The sequence below is a fragment of the Sorex araneus genome, chromosome 3, assembly GCF_027595985.1.
Source record: "Sorex araneus isolate mSorAra2 chromosome 3, mSorAra2.pri, whole genome shotgun sequence".
NCBI lineage: Eukaryota > Metazoa > Chordata > Mammalia > Eulipotyphla > Soricidae > Sorex > Sorex araneus.
Window position 1 is genome coordinate 235,312,017 of NC_073304.1, and position 17,803 is coordinate 235,329,819.

At 52.2% G+C, this 17,803-nt stretch overlaps 1 protein-coding gene across 1 annotated transcript; it reads left to right on the top strand.

The window, feature by feature from the left end:
* The first annotated feature begins 12,807 nt into the window (after window positions 1-12,807).
* On the top strand, window positions 12,808-16,998 carry LOC101544060 (CMRF35-like molecule 1). The gene is made up of 6 exons (XM_055132286.1): window positions 12,808-12,863; window positions 13,421-13,659; window positions 13,950-14,073; window positions 14,887-14,993; window positions 15,710-15,837; window positions 16,837-16,998. The coding sequence occupies exons 1-6, from the start codon at window positions 12,808-12,810 to the stop codon at window positions 16,996-16,998; spliced, it is 816 nt and encodes a 271-aa protein (XP_054988261.1).
* Window positions 16,999-17,803: the final 805 nt, after the last annotated feature.

Here is a 17,803-nt window from a genome sequence, read left to right on the forward strand (position 1 = left end):
CGGTCTAATTGATCTGATCTTTTCTTTCAGATAACTTCAGGAACCCAACCAGTTCATTGCCTGGGGTCCACTAAAACTAAGGTAGCTTGAGGTTTTACCCCTTGTGCAGGCAGGGTCTGCGCCCCTCTGTCAGCATGAAGCAGCTTCAGAAGATGGATCACCGACCATTTTCCCCTTAAAGATTTAAGGTGGTGAAATCTCTAGGGGGGAATATGATGTAGGCAGGTAGATAGGGAAAGGCCCTTGGCAATGAAACAGATTAATAAAGTCTCTGGGAAGGAGAATCCTGAGACTGACCCACCTTGTGGATACAGAAAACAGACCTGATAAGACCTTCAGCGGACCCTGAGGAGGTTGGACCCCTCCCCATGAAGTTCCTCAAATTCCGTCAACCTCTCCCTTAATCTGATTAAAATGTGATCCAGCCTAAAGAAGACCATCACCACTCCCAACCTCCCTGGTAACCTCCTTAGCAACGGACTTTTACCTGGGAAGAAGCTCCACATGGGGGCAGGTTGAAGAAACCCTATAAAGGCCACCTTGAACAAAGGAAGTGCGCGCATATGCTACCTGAGTCCATGTACTGCTTGTGCCATGTGGCCGAGCACATGTGTCGCCCGCATCTCCCCCCTTGAGATGTGTACTTTCGTGCTTTCATGTTTGTGTCACAAGGGATACCGGACAATGCCTCCCCTGACCACATTTAATTTAAAACAAAACAGGGGGAGATGTAGGGAGCCATCTTACAGAGCTTGGCTCTTATCGTCTAGTCAAGCGGAGGCTGCTTGGGATTCCTGTGATCTTATCATTTCACCATTTGTCTCACTAGCCAAAGGCCATGCCTGATCAACATTCTACTACTGTTCCTATGGGGGTCCAAGCATGCATACCACCCCCCTCCCACCAAGAGGTATAAGTATTGTAACTGCTATGAATAAACTCTCTCTCTCCTCCTCCTCCTTCTGGCTCTGCGTCTGTTCATTCGGTTACGTCCCCTCCTTAGCCCCACGAGGGGTCCTCCCTGCGGGACAGGATGGGACCCCACAGCTTCTAGGACAGATTCTCCTTCAGCAGGACAATCCACCGAAGGGCAGAGTCCCATGAGTGTGTTTCTCCTCTCCTCGTCCAGAAAACATATAAGCATTCATAATATTAATCATTTTGTATCGACAGAGTAAGAGATGCATTAAGATTATAGAATTGCTCTCCTGGGGTCATCTGGATCTCAGACTACAGAGCTCAGGCCAGATTCGTTTTTCCTATCCCTAGCAGGTTCCTAGTCTCGTCGTTACTTATGGATCATGACAGCATTTGTCCATGACCAAGCTCTTAACTTATAGTTAAGCATTAGGCACTTTGGCCAGGCCCATCTCGATGCCAGGGTAGCACACAACTCACCGCTTGCCCTTAGTCCGTCACGTCCCTCGTCGGGACCCTGTTTTAGGGGGTGCTAGGAAGTAAGGGCAGCTGAGGCTTAGGTTAAAAACACAGATGCCTAGGAGGAAAATATCATGTAGAGCCAAATGACTCCCAGGTTACAAAGCATAGCATTTGCTACAAGTCTTCCTGTGCCCATACAAAAGGTCATGGCTCTGAATAAGTATGCAAAAGACTCAAGAAGAGAAAAACAATATTTACAAGTCAACAGAACACAAAGAAAGAAGTTACAAATAAACACAGAGGAATGGAAGCACTGTGATGGGAACAATTCAATAAAGCTAAACTACCTGAGTCTATATTATCCTACTGGGGGATGCAGTGCTCAGAGACGGGGTGAAGGAGGAGGCCCCCACGCAGGACGCAGAGAAGAGAACGTTTGGCCTCTTCCCCCAGAACAAGTCTGCAGCCCCCAGAGAAACAGCACCCGGGAAAAGCAGCCTCTGTGGAAAGGGGGGCTCGAGGTGACCCCACCCAGCCTGTCCCTCAGCTACACCCGACTGGACTGTGCCTTCTTGTCCATCTGTGCACTGGCTCCCACTGGCCTTCCAGATAATGCGGAGAGAATGTCCCCTCCTCTCGTGAGCAACAGGGCTGGACAGTAATGCAGGACATGCCGGGGCAGATGAGTCCAGCCCTTGTCCAGGTTCCAGTGGTGTCACCGCCTTCATTTAGCCCTGAACAGACTCTTACCCTGGTGCTTAGTTTGGGGTTTGGTTTTGTGGCCACACCCGGCAGTGCTCAGGGCTTCCTCTGGCTCTGTGCTCAGGGGTCACTCCTGGAAGGCTCGGGGGTTCCCTTGGGATGCCGGGGATTGAACCCAGGTCAGCCGCATGCCAACAAGTGCCTTAAGGCCTCTTCCATCTCTCGAACCTGTGAACCTCCTTTCCCCAAGACCCGCTGAGGGACGTGTTAGGTGCCAGCCCCAAGCTGTTTGCCTGGTCTCAGATCTAGGAGGTCACGAGTCACGACGAGCTTCCGTTAGAGCCTGTTTCCATGTTCTCCAAGGAGTTTCCACAGACAGGACCCATTGGGCATCCGCGATCCCTTGTCTGCTGGGCCTTCTGTGGAGAGTAGCTGTGTCTGTTCTCCGCACATTTTCTTGCCCAGCTCGGGACCTGGAATGACTGTCCTGCCATCCTGAAGAGCTCTCTGTTCAGGGACTGACATGGGATGCTGGGGTTCCTGGGGAGCAAGAGGACTGGGGAGGATCCCTGCGTCTTCTCCTTTGGGGGCCGCAATGAGCTTCCCTGAGTATCATCAGGGAACACACTAGACAACTGGGGCGCCCAGCGTTCTCTGCCTGTCTGGGGGTTGGGTTTGGGTCCACACCCAGCAGTGCTTGCTGACTCCTTCAGTCGGTGCTCATCTTGGAGGTCAGACACAGGACTCACTGTGGGTCTTGTTCATGGATCATGTGAGCCTGAGGTGACCCTGGGGTTCCTGCATGCAGAGCGTGTGCCCTGCCCATTGGACTACCTGCCAGCTCCCTGTTTTGGCTTCTTAATAAATGTAAATCATGGGGGCGAAGCGATACTACAGCAGGGAGGGTCATTGCCTTGTGTCCAATCTGGGTTTGATCCCCAGCATCCCATAGGATCCACCAACCACAACCAGGAGTGATTCCTGAGTACAGAGCCAGGAGTAACCCCTGAGCATCGCTGGGTGTGACCCCAAAAAAAAAAAAAAAAGGTAAATCATGAAGATTCCTGAGTATTTGTCTCAGGGCCCCACGGAGTAGTAGCAGATGAAGACCCCAAACCCTCACATGATACTATCTCTGACACACATAAACACACACACCCCTCACACCACAGACACATATATACCGTACAACAAAGACACACATACACCTCACACCACAAACATGTGCACACACAAACCTCACAGCGCACACAAATCACACCACAGACACATTTCTGTTACTATCTCAGACATACAAACAGCTCAAACCAGAGACATGCACACCTTATACCAGAAACTCATACACCTCACACCAAAGAAACACACCGACACTAGACAAAACTCATCTCACACACTTATATACACATACCCCTCACACCGCATTTCAGATGTACACTCCTTGCTACAGACCACGACTTCCTGACACCAAACATGTCATGCAACATACATCTTACACCATAAGAAAAAAACACACTCAAGTCACACCACACTCATACATGCCTCACGCCACACTCGAACCTGAAATCATAGCACAAATATTATATTGTGTCGTGTGACAATCACACAACCTCACGACACAGCAATGTGAAAACTCCTGAGATCATGCCAGGGACACAGCTCACACCACAAACACATGAACACCACACACGCACAGTGTTTCAGACGCTTTTTTCACACACGTTCCCCTCAGAAGTTTCCTCAACCTCACCTCACTCAGTCCAGATGCCCAATTCTCAGCATCTATTTCTCAATCTCTGGTCCAGGGACCGGTTCCTGTGGAAACGCAGATCCGGCTCTCAGCAACTGCCCCTCAGCCCAGTTTCCCGGGGCTGGATGTGCCTTCCTGAGTGAGGAGTGGGGAATAAGCTCCCTAGGACTGAGCTGAACATGTGAGGTGACCGTGAGCTCCCCCTCTTCGGCTGCACCCCAGGTCCAGGCTGTTCTCCTGAATCAGCAGTGATTGAATGTCCTGCCTCCTTCACTCACACAATCACATACATGCATGCGTGAGCACTAGGCATACTCACACAACTACACACACTAAACACGGGCTCCCAAAACATGCAACACACTCCCTACACATGTGTGCACACACTCCTACACATGCCCATATACAACAGATAGCACAGGACTTCATAAGAACACACCAATACACACACTCAATACACGCAAGCATGCAAACACAGACACACACAGAGCACACTCTCACCACACATGCAAACACATATACACACACACACTCACACATATTCACACTCAAACACCCGCACCAGGGCTGAGAGTGTATGGCGCTCAGAGGATCCACCCAACCCCATCTTTCTCATTGTGGACAAGAAGCCCCGGGGGACCCCTGCTTGGGCAGGATTGTGTTGAGTCAGGAACTCTTGGAAAAAGATTCCTGTGAGCACAGGGGCCCTGGAGTCAGGCACCCAGTTCTGGGAGGGTCCCACAGCCCCAACCCTGCAGTCATTCTCTGTTCCTGGGCCAACCACAGGGTGATGGGGTGGGAGAGGGATCTGAGCAGCGCAGATGTGCTGAGACCCCCGTCTGCTGGGACAAGAGCAGACCCGCTCTCCCAGCCTCGCCTCTCCCTTCCCCAGGCTCGCACACCAACCCCAAGTGAGAGGCTACTGAACTTGGGGACAGAACAGGCCTCACAGCAGGCTCTGACATGAGTCAAGCGTAGACGCACTGGCCACATCCTGTGGGAGGCCCCGGCCCCTCTGCGGGTCTCTGCAACCCGCCACAAACTGAGCTAGTCATGCTGAGGCCTGAGGGGCTCACATCCCTCTCGTGTCTCTGTCCCCCAAAGGGCAAAGGCTGTGGGGAGCCATTGCTTGGGACCAAACAGGAGAAACCCCGTTCCTGGCAGCCGGCTGTGCCCCACCACCGTGGGAAGACAGTTTTGGGACGGCACTCTGCCTCTCCAGGAAGGACCCTGACTAGTTTTGGGGGATTCAATACACAGAGCATGGGTTTGCTCTAAAAGGGGCCCATTAGGCATATTCCTGACATGGACACGCCTCCCATGGACAGTGTCCAAACGAAGACTCCAATCATGGGACGCCATTCCCTGCAGTGAGCATTTGACACCGGATCTCTCTCTTCCACTCATGGGCAAGTACCCCGGCTTATGCGCTGTGACTGCCTGGACCCCAAACCTTGGCTCCCATGGGCCAGAGCGATAATCCAGCAGTGATATTCTTGCATTGAACGTAGCTGACTCATAGTCCATTCCTGGTAAACCATATGTTCCCCGAGACCGCCAGGAGTGATCCCTCAGCTCATAGCCAGGAATAAGCCTGAGCACTGTCAGGTGTGGCCAAAAGCAAAGAAAATACAAAACCAAAACCAAAGAGAGGATCCTCTGGAACCCGGATGTCAGGCACTTTGTCAGGGTCCGCCGTGGCAGGATCCCCGGTCCCCAGCAAGGACAACTGAACAAAAGGTAGGTCTGCAAATTCCCCAGCCTCAGGATGAGCCCTAAGTTACAATTTGTGAGCCCTCAAGGGGCCATGGGGGCCATTTCTGAAAAGTGGGTCCTGATCTGGCCTTGCTCCTTCCCTACCCCCACCCAAACCACCTTCTCTGACACTTCAGGGGCGGGGAGTAGCTGAGGAGGAAGCATGAGTGAGCATGAGAGAGAGAGAGAGAGAACCGAAGGAGGAAAGGTGAGGGGCTCCGTCTGTCCACAAGCTATGTCCACACCCCAGCCCCGGGTGAGAGGATGCGGTCACTCGAGCTCCTGTTTCTCCTCTGCAGCCTCTCAGGTGAGTTGGGCCTGGCCTGGGAGAAGGGATCTGCCTCGCTCCTGCTGTGCTCACCCCCCTTTCCATGGAGAGTCTAGGTCTTGTGGAGGGTGGGATGGTCTTACTGCAGTGGACCCAGAAAGAGTGAGCTGCAGGGGCTGTACAGGGATCCACCTGAGGTAGAGCTCCTGACCCCCAGATGGTGGCCAGGTGGACGATGAGCACCCCCTGGTCCGTTTGTATGGAGCAGCAGAGATAGAGCCCAGACCAACGACTACTCTTCAAGATTCTCTGTACTGGGGCAGTGATGGGGGTCCTGGAAGGATGGGGCGAGGCTCAGAACAGAAAGCAGGGAAAGAGCTGGAAAGTCAGGGAGCTCCCACCGGGAGCAGGTGGGGCAGGCGGAAGGTCAAGGGCTGGGAAAAGCTGAGGTGGCTCTGGTAGCTGCGCTAACATGGCAGCTGAGGTGGCTCATGGATGTGCTGCCTGAAGGACCTGGGTGGGGGGGTCATCCATCTAAGTTCAGAGAAGGCCTGAGGTGTCAGCCCCAGAGACCCGTGTGCCTGAGTGGGCAAGTTAAGATTCTGTGAGGTGACCATCACCTGGAAGAAGTCTCGGGTTCTCAGGCCTCAGAGGCTGAGAACTGTGGGCCTTCTCACAGTAGGGATGGGCGTGTGTGTGTATGTGTTGCGATCCCCTCACACACACACCTCCCTGTACTTCCAGAATTTTGGTCAGCTGAGCCCAAGAAACACCTCCACCACCAGCTTGGCTCAGCAGGCAAAAATATAACTCAGGATGGACTGACCAGTTATAAACTGGATTTTCTGGGTGAGCAGCCACATTTGAGACCGCATGACATCTTCCAACTCTACAACACTGACAATTCAGCAGGAACACACAGATAGGATGGGAGGACATGAGAACCCAACCACTCTTGATTAGCAAAAGCATTAACACCTGTTTTTAACTTGTAAAAACACTTTAGTAAAACCTCAGACTAGGACTTAATAATCTCATGATGAGATACAAAAAAATCACTAAGTTTCTTCTAAGGCAATTTTTTTTTATCATTCTCTTAGACATTAATAGATAATAAGTGATATAAAATAAATTTTGCGGGGACAGGATTGGGGGTTGGTTGGGTAAATGGAGACAATGGTGGAAGGAAGGTGCCAGTGGTGGTGGGGTTGGGGTTGGAATATTGAATGCTTGAAACACATCTTCATGAGCGACTCTGTAAACCACAGCGTTGAATTAAAGTGCGTGTTTGTGTGTGTGTGTGTGTGTGTGTGTGTGTGGTGTGTTGGGGGGGTCTCTGAGGCTCAGTGCTGAGGTGACAGTCTCTGGTAGTGCTGTTGGTTTGTGGGAACCTCCCAATCATAATATTATTTCATCATTTGCTCTTTATTAGGGGAATCAATAATATTTCTTATTTTATTCATTCATGTCTTAACTCTGATCTTTGCATTTCCACTTTTTACTATTGGTATGTCCTGATATTATATTTGTATCTAGTCAAATTTCATGAAACTTTTGAGCTAAATATCAAAAAGAACAATATATCTGAAAATCAGTCACATGAAATGAAAATGGTCTACAGTTGTTTTAATTTGAGGTCCCTTAAAAACCTGCTATCATTTGATAATATAAAATATAGACAATATAAAAGTTTAAAGCCTTGTATTTTTAAGTTAAAACACCAAGGTTTGGAAGGTTAGCTTAGTGATAGAGTACTTGCCTTGAATGTGTGAGGTTCTGGGGTTACTATTTGGTTCATAGCAATAAATAAATTAGAAAAAGAAGGAAGGAAAGAAAAAATAATGGAAGAAAGGAAGGAAGGATGGAAGGAGGGAGGGAAGGAAGGATGGAAGGAAGGAAGGAATGAAAGAAGGAAGGAAGGAAAGAAGGAAGGAAGGGAGGGAGGGAGGAAGGAAGGAAGGAAGGAAGGAAGGAAGGAAGGAAGGAAGGAAGGAAGGAAGGAAGGAAGGAAGGAAGGAAGGAAGGGGGGGAATTTTCGGAGGGAAGGGGGAAATTTCGAGGGAAGGAGGGAAAAAAGAAGGAAATCTTGCCTATCCAAACTGGTTTGTAAAAGTCAAAGCTTAATTTAAAAATAAATTCTTTTAAATAAAGTTAGCACATGACCTAGAAACCTTACAATACCTGTGTTATAGGGTCTGAAGCAATAGCACAGCAGGTAGGGTGTTTGTCCTGCACACTGCCAATCTTCGATTGATCCCTGGCACCCCATATGTTCCCAGCAGCACCAGAAGTGAATCCTGAGCACAGAACAAGAGTAAGCCCTGAGCAGTGCTGGGTGCTTTGCAAAAGATATCTCAGTTTTTAAAAGTAGGAATAAACAAATTCTTTTTTTATGCTTTTGGCTTTTTGTTTTTGTTTTTTTTTCCCGTCCGTCCATATATGGTGGTGCTCAAAGCTTACTCTTTTAAAAAATTATTTATTTATTTATTTATTCATTCATTCATTCTGGGCTTTGTGGATCATACCCAGCTATTATCAGGGCTTACTCCGGGTTCCTCACTCAGGAATCACTCCTGGCAGAGCTGGAGGACCATGTGGGATATCAGGAATCAAACCCAAGTGGGATGTATACAAGGCCAACATGATCCCCGATCTACATCACTGGTCCCAGGAGATATTCTTTTTTTTTTAATTAATTATTTATTTATTTATTTTGCTTTTTGGGTCACGCCCAGCGATGCTCAGGGGTTACTCCTGGCTTTGCACTCAGGAATTACTCCTGGCGGTGCTTGGGGGGACCATATGGGATGCCGGGGATCGAACCTGGGTCGGCCGCGTGCAAGGCAAACGCCCTACCCGCTGTGCTATCGCTCCGGACCCCCCAGGAGATATTCTTAAAGAAATAAAAGAAATCAATCTAAATTAGAAAGAAATCAATAGTTTAGATGATAAAAGATAATACTACCAACTGAATCTCAAAACAGCTTGAATGTATGAAGAGGTAAAAAAGAAAGAAATCTTTGATTAAAATAATATCAGTACAAGTAGTAAGAATGTAGAATTACAATAGATCAGAAGTTTCATTATAAATATTATTCAAGTTATGTTTTAAAAAATTTTATGTTTATAAGTGTCTACGTAGGTCTAGAGAGATGTTACAGCAGGTAAGTTTCTCACCTTGAACACTCTTGGCTCTGTTCAATCTCTGCACCACCTGTGATTCCCTGAGCCCTGCCAGGAGGGATCCCTGAGCACAGAGCCAGGAGCAAGCCCTGAGTGCAGTTGAGTGTGGTCCCAAAATAACCTGCCCAAGTAACAATAATAATACTCCATAAAATAGATAACACTTGGGAGGCAATAGCAGTCCAATAGATCCAGGATTAACAGCAACTAAAACACTTTGTACTAATATTCATAGGAAAATATAAATACTGACCTTATCAAGCAATTTGGCCCAATAAAGAATTGGTATGAGGCCAGTGATGTCACTTGCCTTGACATGAGGTCCGGGGTTCCATGTTGAGCGATAGCAAGAAAGAGCTTGTCCGAGAGCTCTGGGATAATCCTGAAGGGTCTAAGGAAACAATGACTCCTCCGTTCTCTGGACATCTGCCCTCCCAGCCTATGTGGACGTCTTCTTTGGATGCTGCAAATGAGCAGCTCTAATGCCAAGCTTGACAAAGACAGAGGAAGGGAATGACAGAGTGACTTTCTCAGGGATAGATATGTTCTGACCACTGGGTGCATGTGCTGACTGAGTGGCCCCTCAAATGCCTAGTACCCATTCATTTTTAAAATCTTAAAATAAAGTGTATATGTAGTTTAAATTTTTTTTCTTTTTGGGTCACGCACGAAATTACTCCTAGCTCTGCACTCAGGAATTACCCCTGGCTGTGCTCAGGGGACCATATGGGAAGCATGGAATCAAATCTGGGTCGGCCGCGTGCAAGGCAAATGCCCTCCCCGCTGTGCTATTGCTCCAGCCCTGATATTTAAATTCTAAGAAAAAAAAATTTTTTACTACACCACCATGATGCACTACCCAGACACCGCCACCCTTCAGGTGGTTTGGCGTGAGCCTCAGGCAACCACAACCTAATGTCTGAGCTCACAAAGCTGTGCAGAGATGCTATAAAAGAAGACCTCAAAGAGAGAAAAGCAGCGGTGTTGGCCAGTGCAGCAGAAGCCGGGAAAAGTATTCGCAATGCCTGCCTGTCCTTCTCCAACTACAAGACCAAGATGACTGCCCTTCGATGTCCCAATGGATCTATCACATCCTCCAGAAAGGCAATGGAGAAAATTATTCACGACTTCTACTCGGATCTCTTTGACAGCCATGTCCACCTGCCCACATACCAAATTCTGCAGGATGGATATGTCGTTCCCAATGTTCTCCCTTCTGAAATCCGACACGCCATTTCACTGGTAAAGACTCGAACAGCACCTGGTCCGGACAAGGTCAGACCTGAACACCTGAATAATCTGCCACCAGTACTCATCAATACACTGCCTCAACTCTTCACACACTACCTGTCTGAATGCAAGGTTCTGTCCCAGTTGAAAACCAGTAGGACCATTCTGTTGTACAAGAAGGGAGACATCCACAACATCCGCAACTATTGCCCAATCTGCCTGTTGTCTGTCATCTACAAGTTGTTCACTCATGTCATTCTGAATAGAATAGGCAGAACATTAGACAAAGGACAACCATGCTAGCAAGCCGGGTTCCAAAGAGGATTCAGCACGATAGACCATATCCACACAGTGACCAAACTCATTGAAGTTTCGCGAGAGTTCAAGATGCTGCTCTGTCTAATGTTCATTGACTTAAAGAAGGCTTTTGATTCTGTTGAGACTGAGGTGGTCATCGAAGCCCTGGCCAAACAGGGCGTTCAAACTCAGTATATCAAAATCCTCCGAGAGCTGTACTGTGGATTCACCACCAGGATCTCACCATTCTACAAGGAAGTGATCATTGATGTAAAGAGAGGGGTGCGGCAAGGTGATACCATTTCACTGAAACTCCTCAGTGCCGCCCTTGAGAACATCATGCGACGACTGTAATGGGAAGGAATGGGAGTGAAGATAGATGGTTGGCAATACCACCACCTCCGCTTCGCTGATGACATCATTCTTATAACACCAAACATTAGCCAAGCAGCACAAATGCTGGCCGACTTCGACCATGAGTGTGGAAAGGTCGGATTGCAGCTGAATCTCAACAAGACGATGTTCATGAAAAACGAACTGGTCCCTGAAGCTCCATTTGCTCTCAATGGAACGAACATCTCCGAATGCAGCACTATGTGTACCTGGGTCGAGAAATCAACATGAGGAATGACTTGGTGCCAGAACTGTGCAGGAGGAAGAGAGCAGCATGGAATGCATTCAAGAGTGTCGAAGAGGTGGTTGGGAGAACGAAGAACCTCCGACTCCAGGCACATCTTTTCGATTTCACCATTCTTCCTGCACTAACATATGCCTCAGAGAACTGGGCCTCTGAGGATGAGAATGCTATTAGGGTATCCCAAAGAGAAATCGAAAAAGCTATGCTGGGAATATCATGTCTCACTCAAGTGAGAGAAATAATCCGGAGTTCTGACCTCCGTCGATGGTCAGAAATAAGGGATGCTGTCTCATTTGCCAAGGCATCAAAAATCAGATGGGCCGGTCATTTAATGCGATTCAGAGATGACCGCTGGACTAGAGCTGTTACCGACTGGATTCCATGGGACGTCAGAAGACCTCGTGGCTGCCCACCAACTAGATGGTCAGATTTCTTCGTCAAATCTCTGAATGAACGATTTGAGGCTCTTTCTGTTCCCCGAACGAACAAATATCATTGGGCTACACTAGCTCGCGACAGGGACAAATGGAGATGTTACTGGCACCCGCTCGAGCAAATCGAAGATCAACGGGACTACAAGTGATACAAGTAATACCACCATGATTTACCAAGTGGTTCCTAATACATTTGTTTCAGCATTCAATGTTCCAACACCAACCCACCACCAGTGTGGCCTGCCCTCCACCAGTGTCCCCAGCTTCCCACCCACATCCCAGTCTGCCCCTTTCAGGCATGAGTGATTTACTTTATATTATTTATTATGACACAAAGGCAAAAGAACGAGCAAACCTCAGATGGGTAGGAGTCACTTTGTGACGATTGTCCCCTCACACTAAGGTTAGTAAAGCCACCATCCAAGGCTGTGACGGGCTGGTTGCTGCTGGCTGAGCCTCTGGTTACTGATCAGGCCCCTGAGCTGGGGCTTCTGGGCAACTTTCCCATCAGCCTCTCTGGGACCCTGCAGGCCGACAACACTGTGGAATTCTGAGGTCCAGAAGCTTCAGCTCTGAAACGATATGATTTCTGGTCAGCTTGATCAGGTCAGCTCTGGAGCTGGGTGGGAGGGGTTCATGGGTCAGAGGGGCTGCTGGGAATCTTCACGTCCCCTATTCTGAGAGGAGAGGCCCCCCAAATTCTCAGCTCGGACCAGTCATGTTCTTTTAAGTACTTGGCGCTGGGCCAGTTCTTGCCCATGACGTGGCCGGGAGATTGACGTCTCCGCTACTGTTGTCTTTTCTGGTTCAGTTTCCAGTGGACAAACCCACACAGTGCCCAGTTCCGGCCACTCCCGCATAGCAGAATGACCTGGACCCGCAGGGCCCACATCCTGCAAGGGACAGAGGCTGTGTGGAAGGGCTGCCCCGCAACTGACAAGGGTCTCAAGACCTGCTGTCCGCAGAACATTCTGGAAAGGAAAGATTTCCATGGCACTGAATCTTCAGACAAGTCAGAGAGAGAAAGAGCTTCAGAGGAGGAGACGCTTCTGCACCCATAACACCTGCGCTGTAGGAGGGACGGGTCAGCATCAAGATGGACAGAGGGAGCCGGGACATCCCGAGTGACACACACAGAGGATTCCCCTGGGGGCCAAAGCAGTTCCTGGAAACCATGGCCCTGATGGAGGCGGATTCCACAGCACAGGGCGCAGTGGGCACTGAGCCATGGTGGGGGGGCTTCAAGAGTGTCTGTGCAGACGGTTTAACACCAACCCAGGAAAGACCACTGTGACCACTGGGAAGAGCCGCCAATCCCAGGGAGGTGTGGCTGCAGCCGCTGGGGCTCCTGTCACTGGAGCAAAAGCGTCATCTGTCACCCACCACCCGTCCCACAACATCCTTCATCCTTCAGAGACAGGGCCCAGGCCCTGCCAGCCCAGTCCCGCGGGGCTGCTAAGGGACAGGCTGAAGGGTCCGTGTGCAGTGGGTCTGGACTGCCAGGCAGGGGCCTTCACTGCTCAGGGTCATGGTGTTGAGTCTCTGAGGCCCATATGGGGCTCTGGGGGATCCGGGGAAGACACAAGGGGGGACTGGGGAGGGGAGTGTCCCTGGGTGGGGAGGGAAGGGGCGAGTCCCTGTGCCCGTGGTGGCGCTGGAGCACTAGGAGGTGACAGGCTCGTGCGTTTGTCTCCAGGCTCAGCTGCTCTCAGGGGACCGAAACAAGTGACAGGACACATTGGAGGCTCCTTGGCCGTGACCTGTCACTATGCCCCCGGGAATGAGAGGTACCAGAAGTCGTGGTGCCGAGGGGCAGCCCAGAGTGGCTGTTCGAACCAGGTAAAACCCTCTGGAACAGAGCAGGAGGTGAGGAAGGACCGGGTGACCATCAGGGACGACCAGAGTCAGCGCAGGTTCACCGTGACCATGGAGCAGCTGCGGCACGATGACGCGGGGACATACTGGTGTTTGATTGAGACAGCAGGACCATATCTGGTGTTCCCGGTCAATGTGATCATCATACCAGGTAGGTGACCATGTCTGTGTCACGAGTCCCCCGGGCCCTGCTCTGGCTTCTCCCCAGGTCCCTCTCCTGTCCTCGTCGGTCCCTTTGAGTGAATTGTCCCGGGGCTGAGTCCTGGCCTCATGCCTATTTGAGCACTGGGGTGGGGGTGGGGCTTTTCTGCGATGCTCTGGGGCTCCCCCACCCTGGATGTTCCCACTCTCTCTGGGCTCAGTGCTCTCTGCCCAGCTCGGGGCTGGCCAGGCAGCCGGAGCCCCCTGTGATCTGGTCTCTCTGTCCAACTCCAACCCCAGCCCAGACCACCATTACCACCGTGTCCACCACGACCACCACAACCACCAATGCAGCCACGACAGCGGTCACCACAGAAGAGACCACAGACGCCCCGAGGGTGACCAGGGCCCTCTCCAACACCACGTGAGCCGGACACATACTTTGCTCTCGCCAAGTCCCTCTGGGCCCACTGCTCCATGGGGACCCCCAGGACTTGTCTCTGGACCCTGAGATTCCTCTAGGGGCCCAGCTGGTGCCCCTCAGTTCCCCCTCAGTCCCAGCTACCCCGAATTTGAAACCAAGGCGTGGGTGTGCTGGGAGGCACCCTCTGGGCCCCAGGAGAGACCGCGTCTCTGGCCCTTTTCCCGGCTGTCTCCCTGCCGAAATTCCTCACCGCCATGCCCTGTCTCCATTCCTGCCCCGTTCCTGTGTCCTCTCCAAGGACCACCCCTGGCGCTGGGTTGGGATCCCAGGTCTCTCCGCTAGACCCGTTTGCAGCACCAGAGGTCTCACAAGAGTAGCCGACAGTCTGAGCTCCTGGGGGAGGACCCTTCTCTCAGGGTGGGAGCACTGCAGAGAGGAGCCTGTCATGTGCTGTCTGAGTTGCCGTGGGCACCCACCATGCCTGTCTTTGCTCCTCTCCCCCCTCACGCTTAAGTCCTATCCTCTCCTTCATTGCTTCCCTCCTCTTCCTCCTCTCCCCTTCTACTTTTCCCTCCTCATCTCACCACTCCTTTTCAATCTTCTCCCGTCCCCTCCTCTCCCATCCCTTCATCCCCCCTCCCCTATTTTCTCTCTGGCCTCCCCTCCTGTCCTCTGCGTCTTCACAATCTTTGGGGGGGGGGCTCTTGGGCAGCAGAGTCCTGGCCTTGACCAGCAGGGGGGTCTGCTGCAGCCAAGCGGGGGCTACGGCCCTGCCCCGGGGGCTCAGGTGCGAGGGATCTGTCTTGTTTCCAGGGGCTTCCCTGTCTCCCTGCTCCTCCCCGTCATCTCTGCTGTGTTCCTGCTTCTCCTGCTGGCGGCCGCCCTCCTTGCTTGGAGGAAGCTGAAGCGACAGAGGACAGGTGAGAGCGGGGGTGGGTGTGTGGGTCTGATGGCAGCAGGGGCCGCAGCCATCAGACAGTGACTCCCCAGGGCTGGGGGTCCCGCCCTAAGGCCAGCATGGGAGAAGGTGGCAGAGCCACCATTGGCCGTGGAGACGCGGCCCGGCTCTCCCCCCCACTTCCGCTCTGGTTTCTGCCTGGTTCTCAGGCAGCCTTGCAGGCGCCAGCACATGCCCACAGCACCTCCTGTCGGCTGCTGGTGGCCAAGGATGGATCAGATGACACGGAGTTCAGGACACACACAAACACACTGAGTGAGTGCACACACACACATACATGCATACACAAACATATGCACACACACGAGTGAGTGCACGTGCACACACATGTATACACATGCACATACAAGCACACGTGTACACACATGCACACACATACAAACACACACATGCACATACAGGCACACATATCATACACACATGCACATACTTGCAGTACTTACAGGCATGTGCACACACATACACATTCACACATCATACATAAACACACATGTGTACACACATGTACACAAGCCTGTGCACACACACATGTGCACACACAAACACATACATTCACACAAATGCACACACTCACACATTTGTACACACACAAACGTTCACGCACCTCACGCACACTCGTGAGAACAGGATCTGCGGCTCCTCCCTGGAGCTTTTCTGCCTGTGCACTCTCACCCTCAGGCCAGGAGCAGCTCTGCTCTGTGAAGGGGCCTCGGCTTCCAGCCACAGCCAGTGTCCAATCTGGCCCCGTGTACTTCCTGTTTGACCTCACGCCCATATGCATGATCATATACATGACCACAGAGCACGCAAGGCTGTGCACACATGTATGCATGTAAGTGGCATGTGCACAGATGCACACCCCGTGACCCACCTCACCTCATGTCAGGGGCCTGGCCTGCGCCGGGAACCTGAATTGGAGGGTCCCCGAATGCTTCTCACCTTCCCCATGAGTCTGCCCCTGACCCAAGGTCCAGCAAGAACATTCTGCACTCAGGTCAGTGACTCAGAAGATGAAGCCAGGAGTCATCTCTGTCCTTTCTGTCTGAAGCCTGGGAGAGCTGGGGGCGGGGGTGGGTGGGGCTGGTTCAAGGCAGAAGAAACAGGAACCAGAGAGGATCCTGGATTCTGGACAGATTTCTCTTCCTTTCCCCCTTCTTCCCTCTTTCCTTCCTTCATTCCTTCCTTCCTTCCCTGCTGACAGGGCCCCAGGGCCACTTCCAGACACTCAGCCCAGGGCTGTTTGGGTCCATCAGTGCTGGGGTCCCCAGGGCCCCTGGCCGTGTCTAGGGGATGCCACAGTGCAGGGAATTAACCCGGGACTTCTGAGTGCCAGGCAGCCGCTCCAACCCTCAGCATTCCAGACCCAGAGCTCGTTTCTAATGTTCCTTTGTTGCATTTCAGCCTCCTGGGTCCCTTCAGAACAGGTAAGAGTCCTGGGGTCACACGCAGCCTCCGCCTGGCCCTTTCCCAGCTCCCGTTCCTGGTCTTGGAGTCCCGAGATGGAGCACGGGATGTGAGATCTGGAAAGGGCGGGAAGGAGTGGGATTGGGTTGAGCAGGCGAGGGAGGTAATAGGTGCTGGGCCCAGCGGTCTCCGTGGACGTGAGGTCCAAGATAGTAACCCCCGCCGACTTCAGCACTGAGCCCTGCACTCAGTCATACAAGGCCCTTGTGTGGTGGGAGCTTGGGGACCCGACAGCCTTGTGGCGGGATCCTGGGAGAGACGGGGGTGCCTGGCAGAGCAAGGGGAGGGGCAGAGGATCGGGGTGCTCTTCAGAAGACCCTCAGCACTGCCCGTCCGTCCAGGATGCCCAGGAGGAGGTCAGCTACGCGCACCTGTCTCTGAGCCCCCATGACCCGGAGCCCATCTACACCAACGCAGACTTCGGTGAGGACCCCAGAGCCGTCAGGAGCCCCGAGGTGGCCACCGAGTACAGCAGCATCAGGAAGCCCAGAGATGGGCTCTGAGACCCCATCTCTGGCCCGTGCCCCCAGAGTGACCCCGCTCTGGGGTCCAGGAGTTAGATGGGAGGCGGAGTTCCTTCCCACTCCCCACCTCCCGCCCACCACTTGGGAGGCCGTTCTTGTCCCCAAGGTGCTGATTGGGTGAGACTGAGATTGACAGCGGCTAACGGTCCTTCTGCCTGGGTGCATCGCTGAGTAATGGCCCCCAGATATCTGTGCAGGGCCCAACTCAGTGTTAAGCAGGCACGTGCACAATTACAAGTCGTCAGCCCCGAGACCTCTGTGCTTTGCAGGTAGGAATGAACCTGCTAGGTGGGGTCCTCACTTTTGCCTGGCGCCCCAGGTCAGGCTGCAGAAGGGGCCAGGCTCATCCTGAAGATGACAGGACACCCCATCCAAAACACGGCCAGCACCTGTACCCCCTCTGAGTTGCCTCACTTCCTGCTGAGTCCGCCCAGCTTCCCCTCTCGCCGCTGAGGAAAGGGGGGTCTCTGGCTTAAAAGGGCCCACGGGGCATGGGACATGAGAAGAAGCCGGTGAGGGAGGGGTGTGAACGTCCCTCTGGGGTTCCATGCCCCCATCCAGGCTGCACCAGCCTCTGTCCCTCCCTCCTCAGAGGTCATTGTGGGTTGATGGTAACAGAGACGGGCTTTTCCCCAGCTGCTGACCCGGCACCCTCGCTCCTGCAGGGGCTCAGCCCCTCCCCCAGCTGCCCCTCCACCAAGCCTTCACTTTGTACCCAGGACCCAGGATCCTTCTCTAAGGGGGACCCCGCCACTCGGAATATGGGGACTCCAGATTCCTGAGA

Coding starts and splice junctions, on each gene's coding strand:
- LOC101544060 (XM_055132286.1), top strand. CDS start 12,808: ATGGCCCTGATGGAGGCGGATTCCACAGCACAGGGCGCAGTGGGCACT. Junction 13,660..13,949: donor CAATGTGATCATCATACCAG/GTAGGTGACCAT, acceptor CTCCAACCCCAG/CCCAGACCACCATTACCACC. Junction 14,074..14,886: donor AGGGCCCTCTCCAACACCAC/GTGAGCCGGACA, acceptor TCTTGTTTCCAG/GGGCTTCCCTGTCTCCCTGC.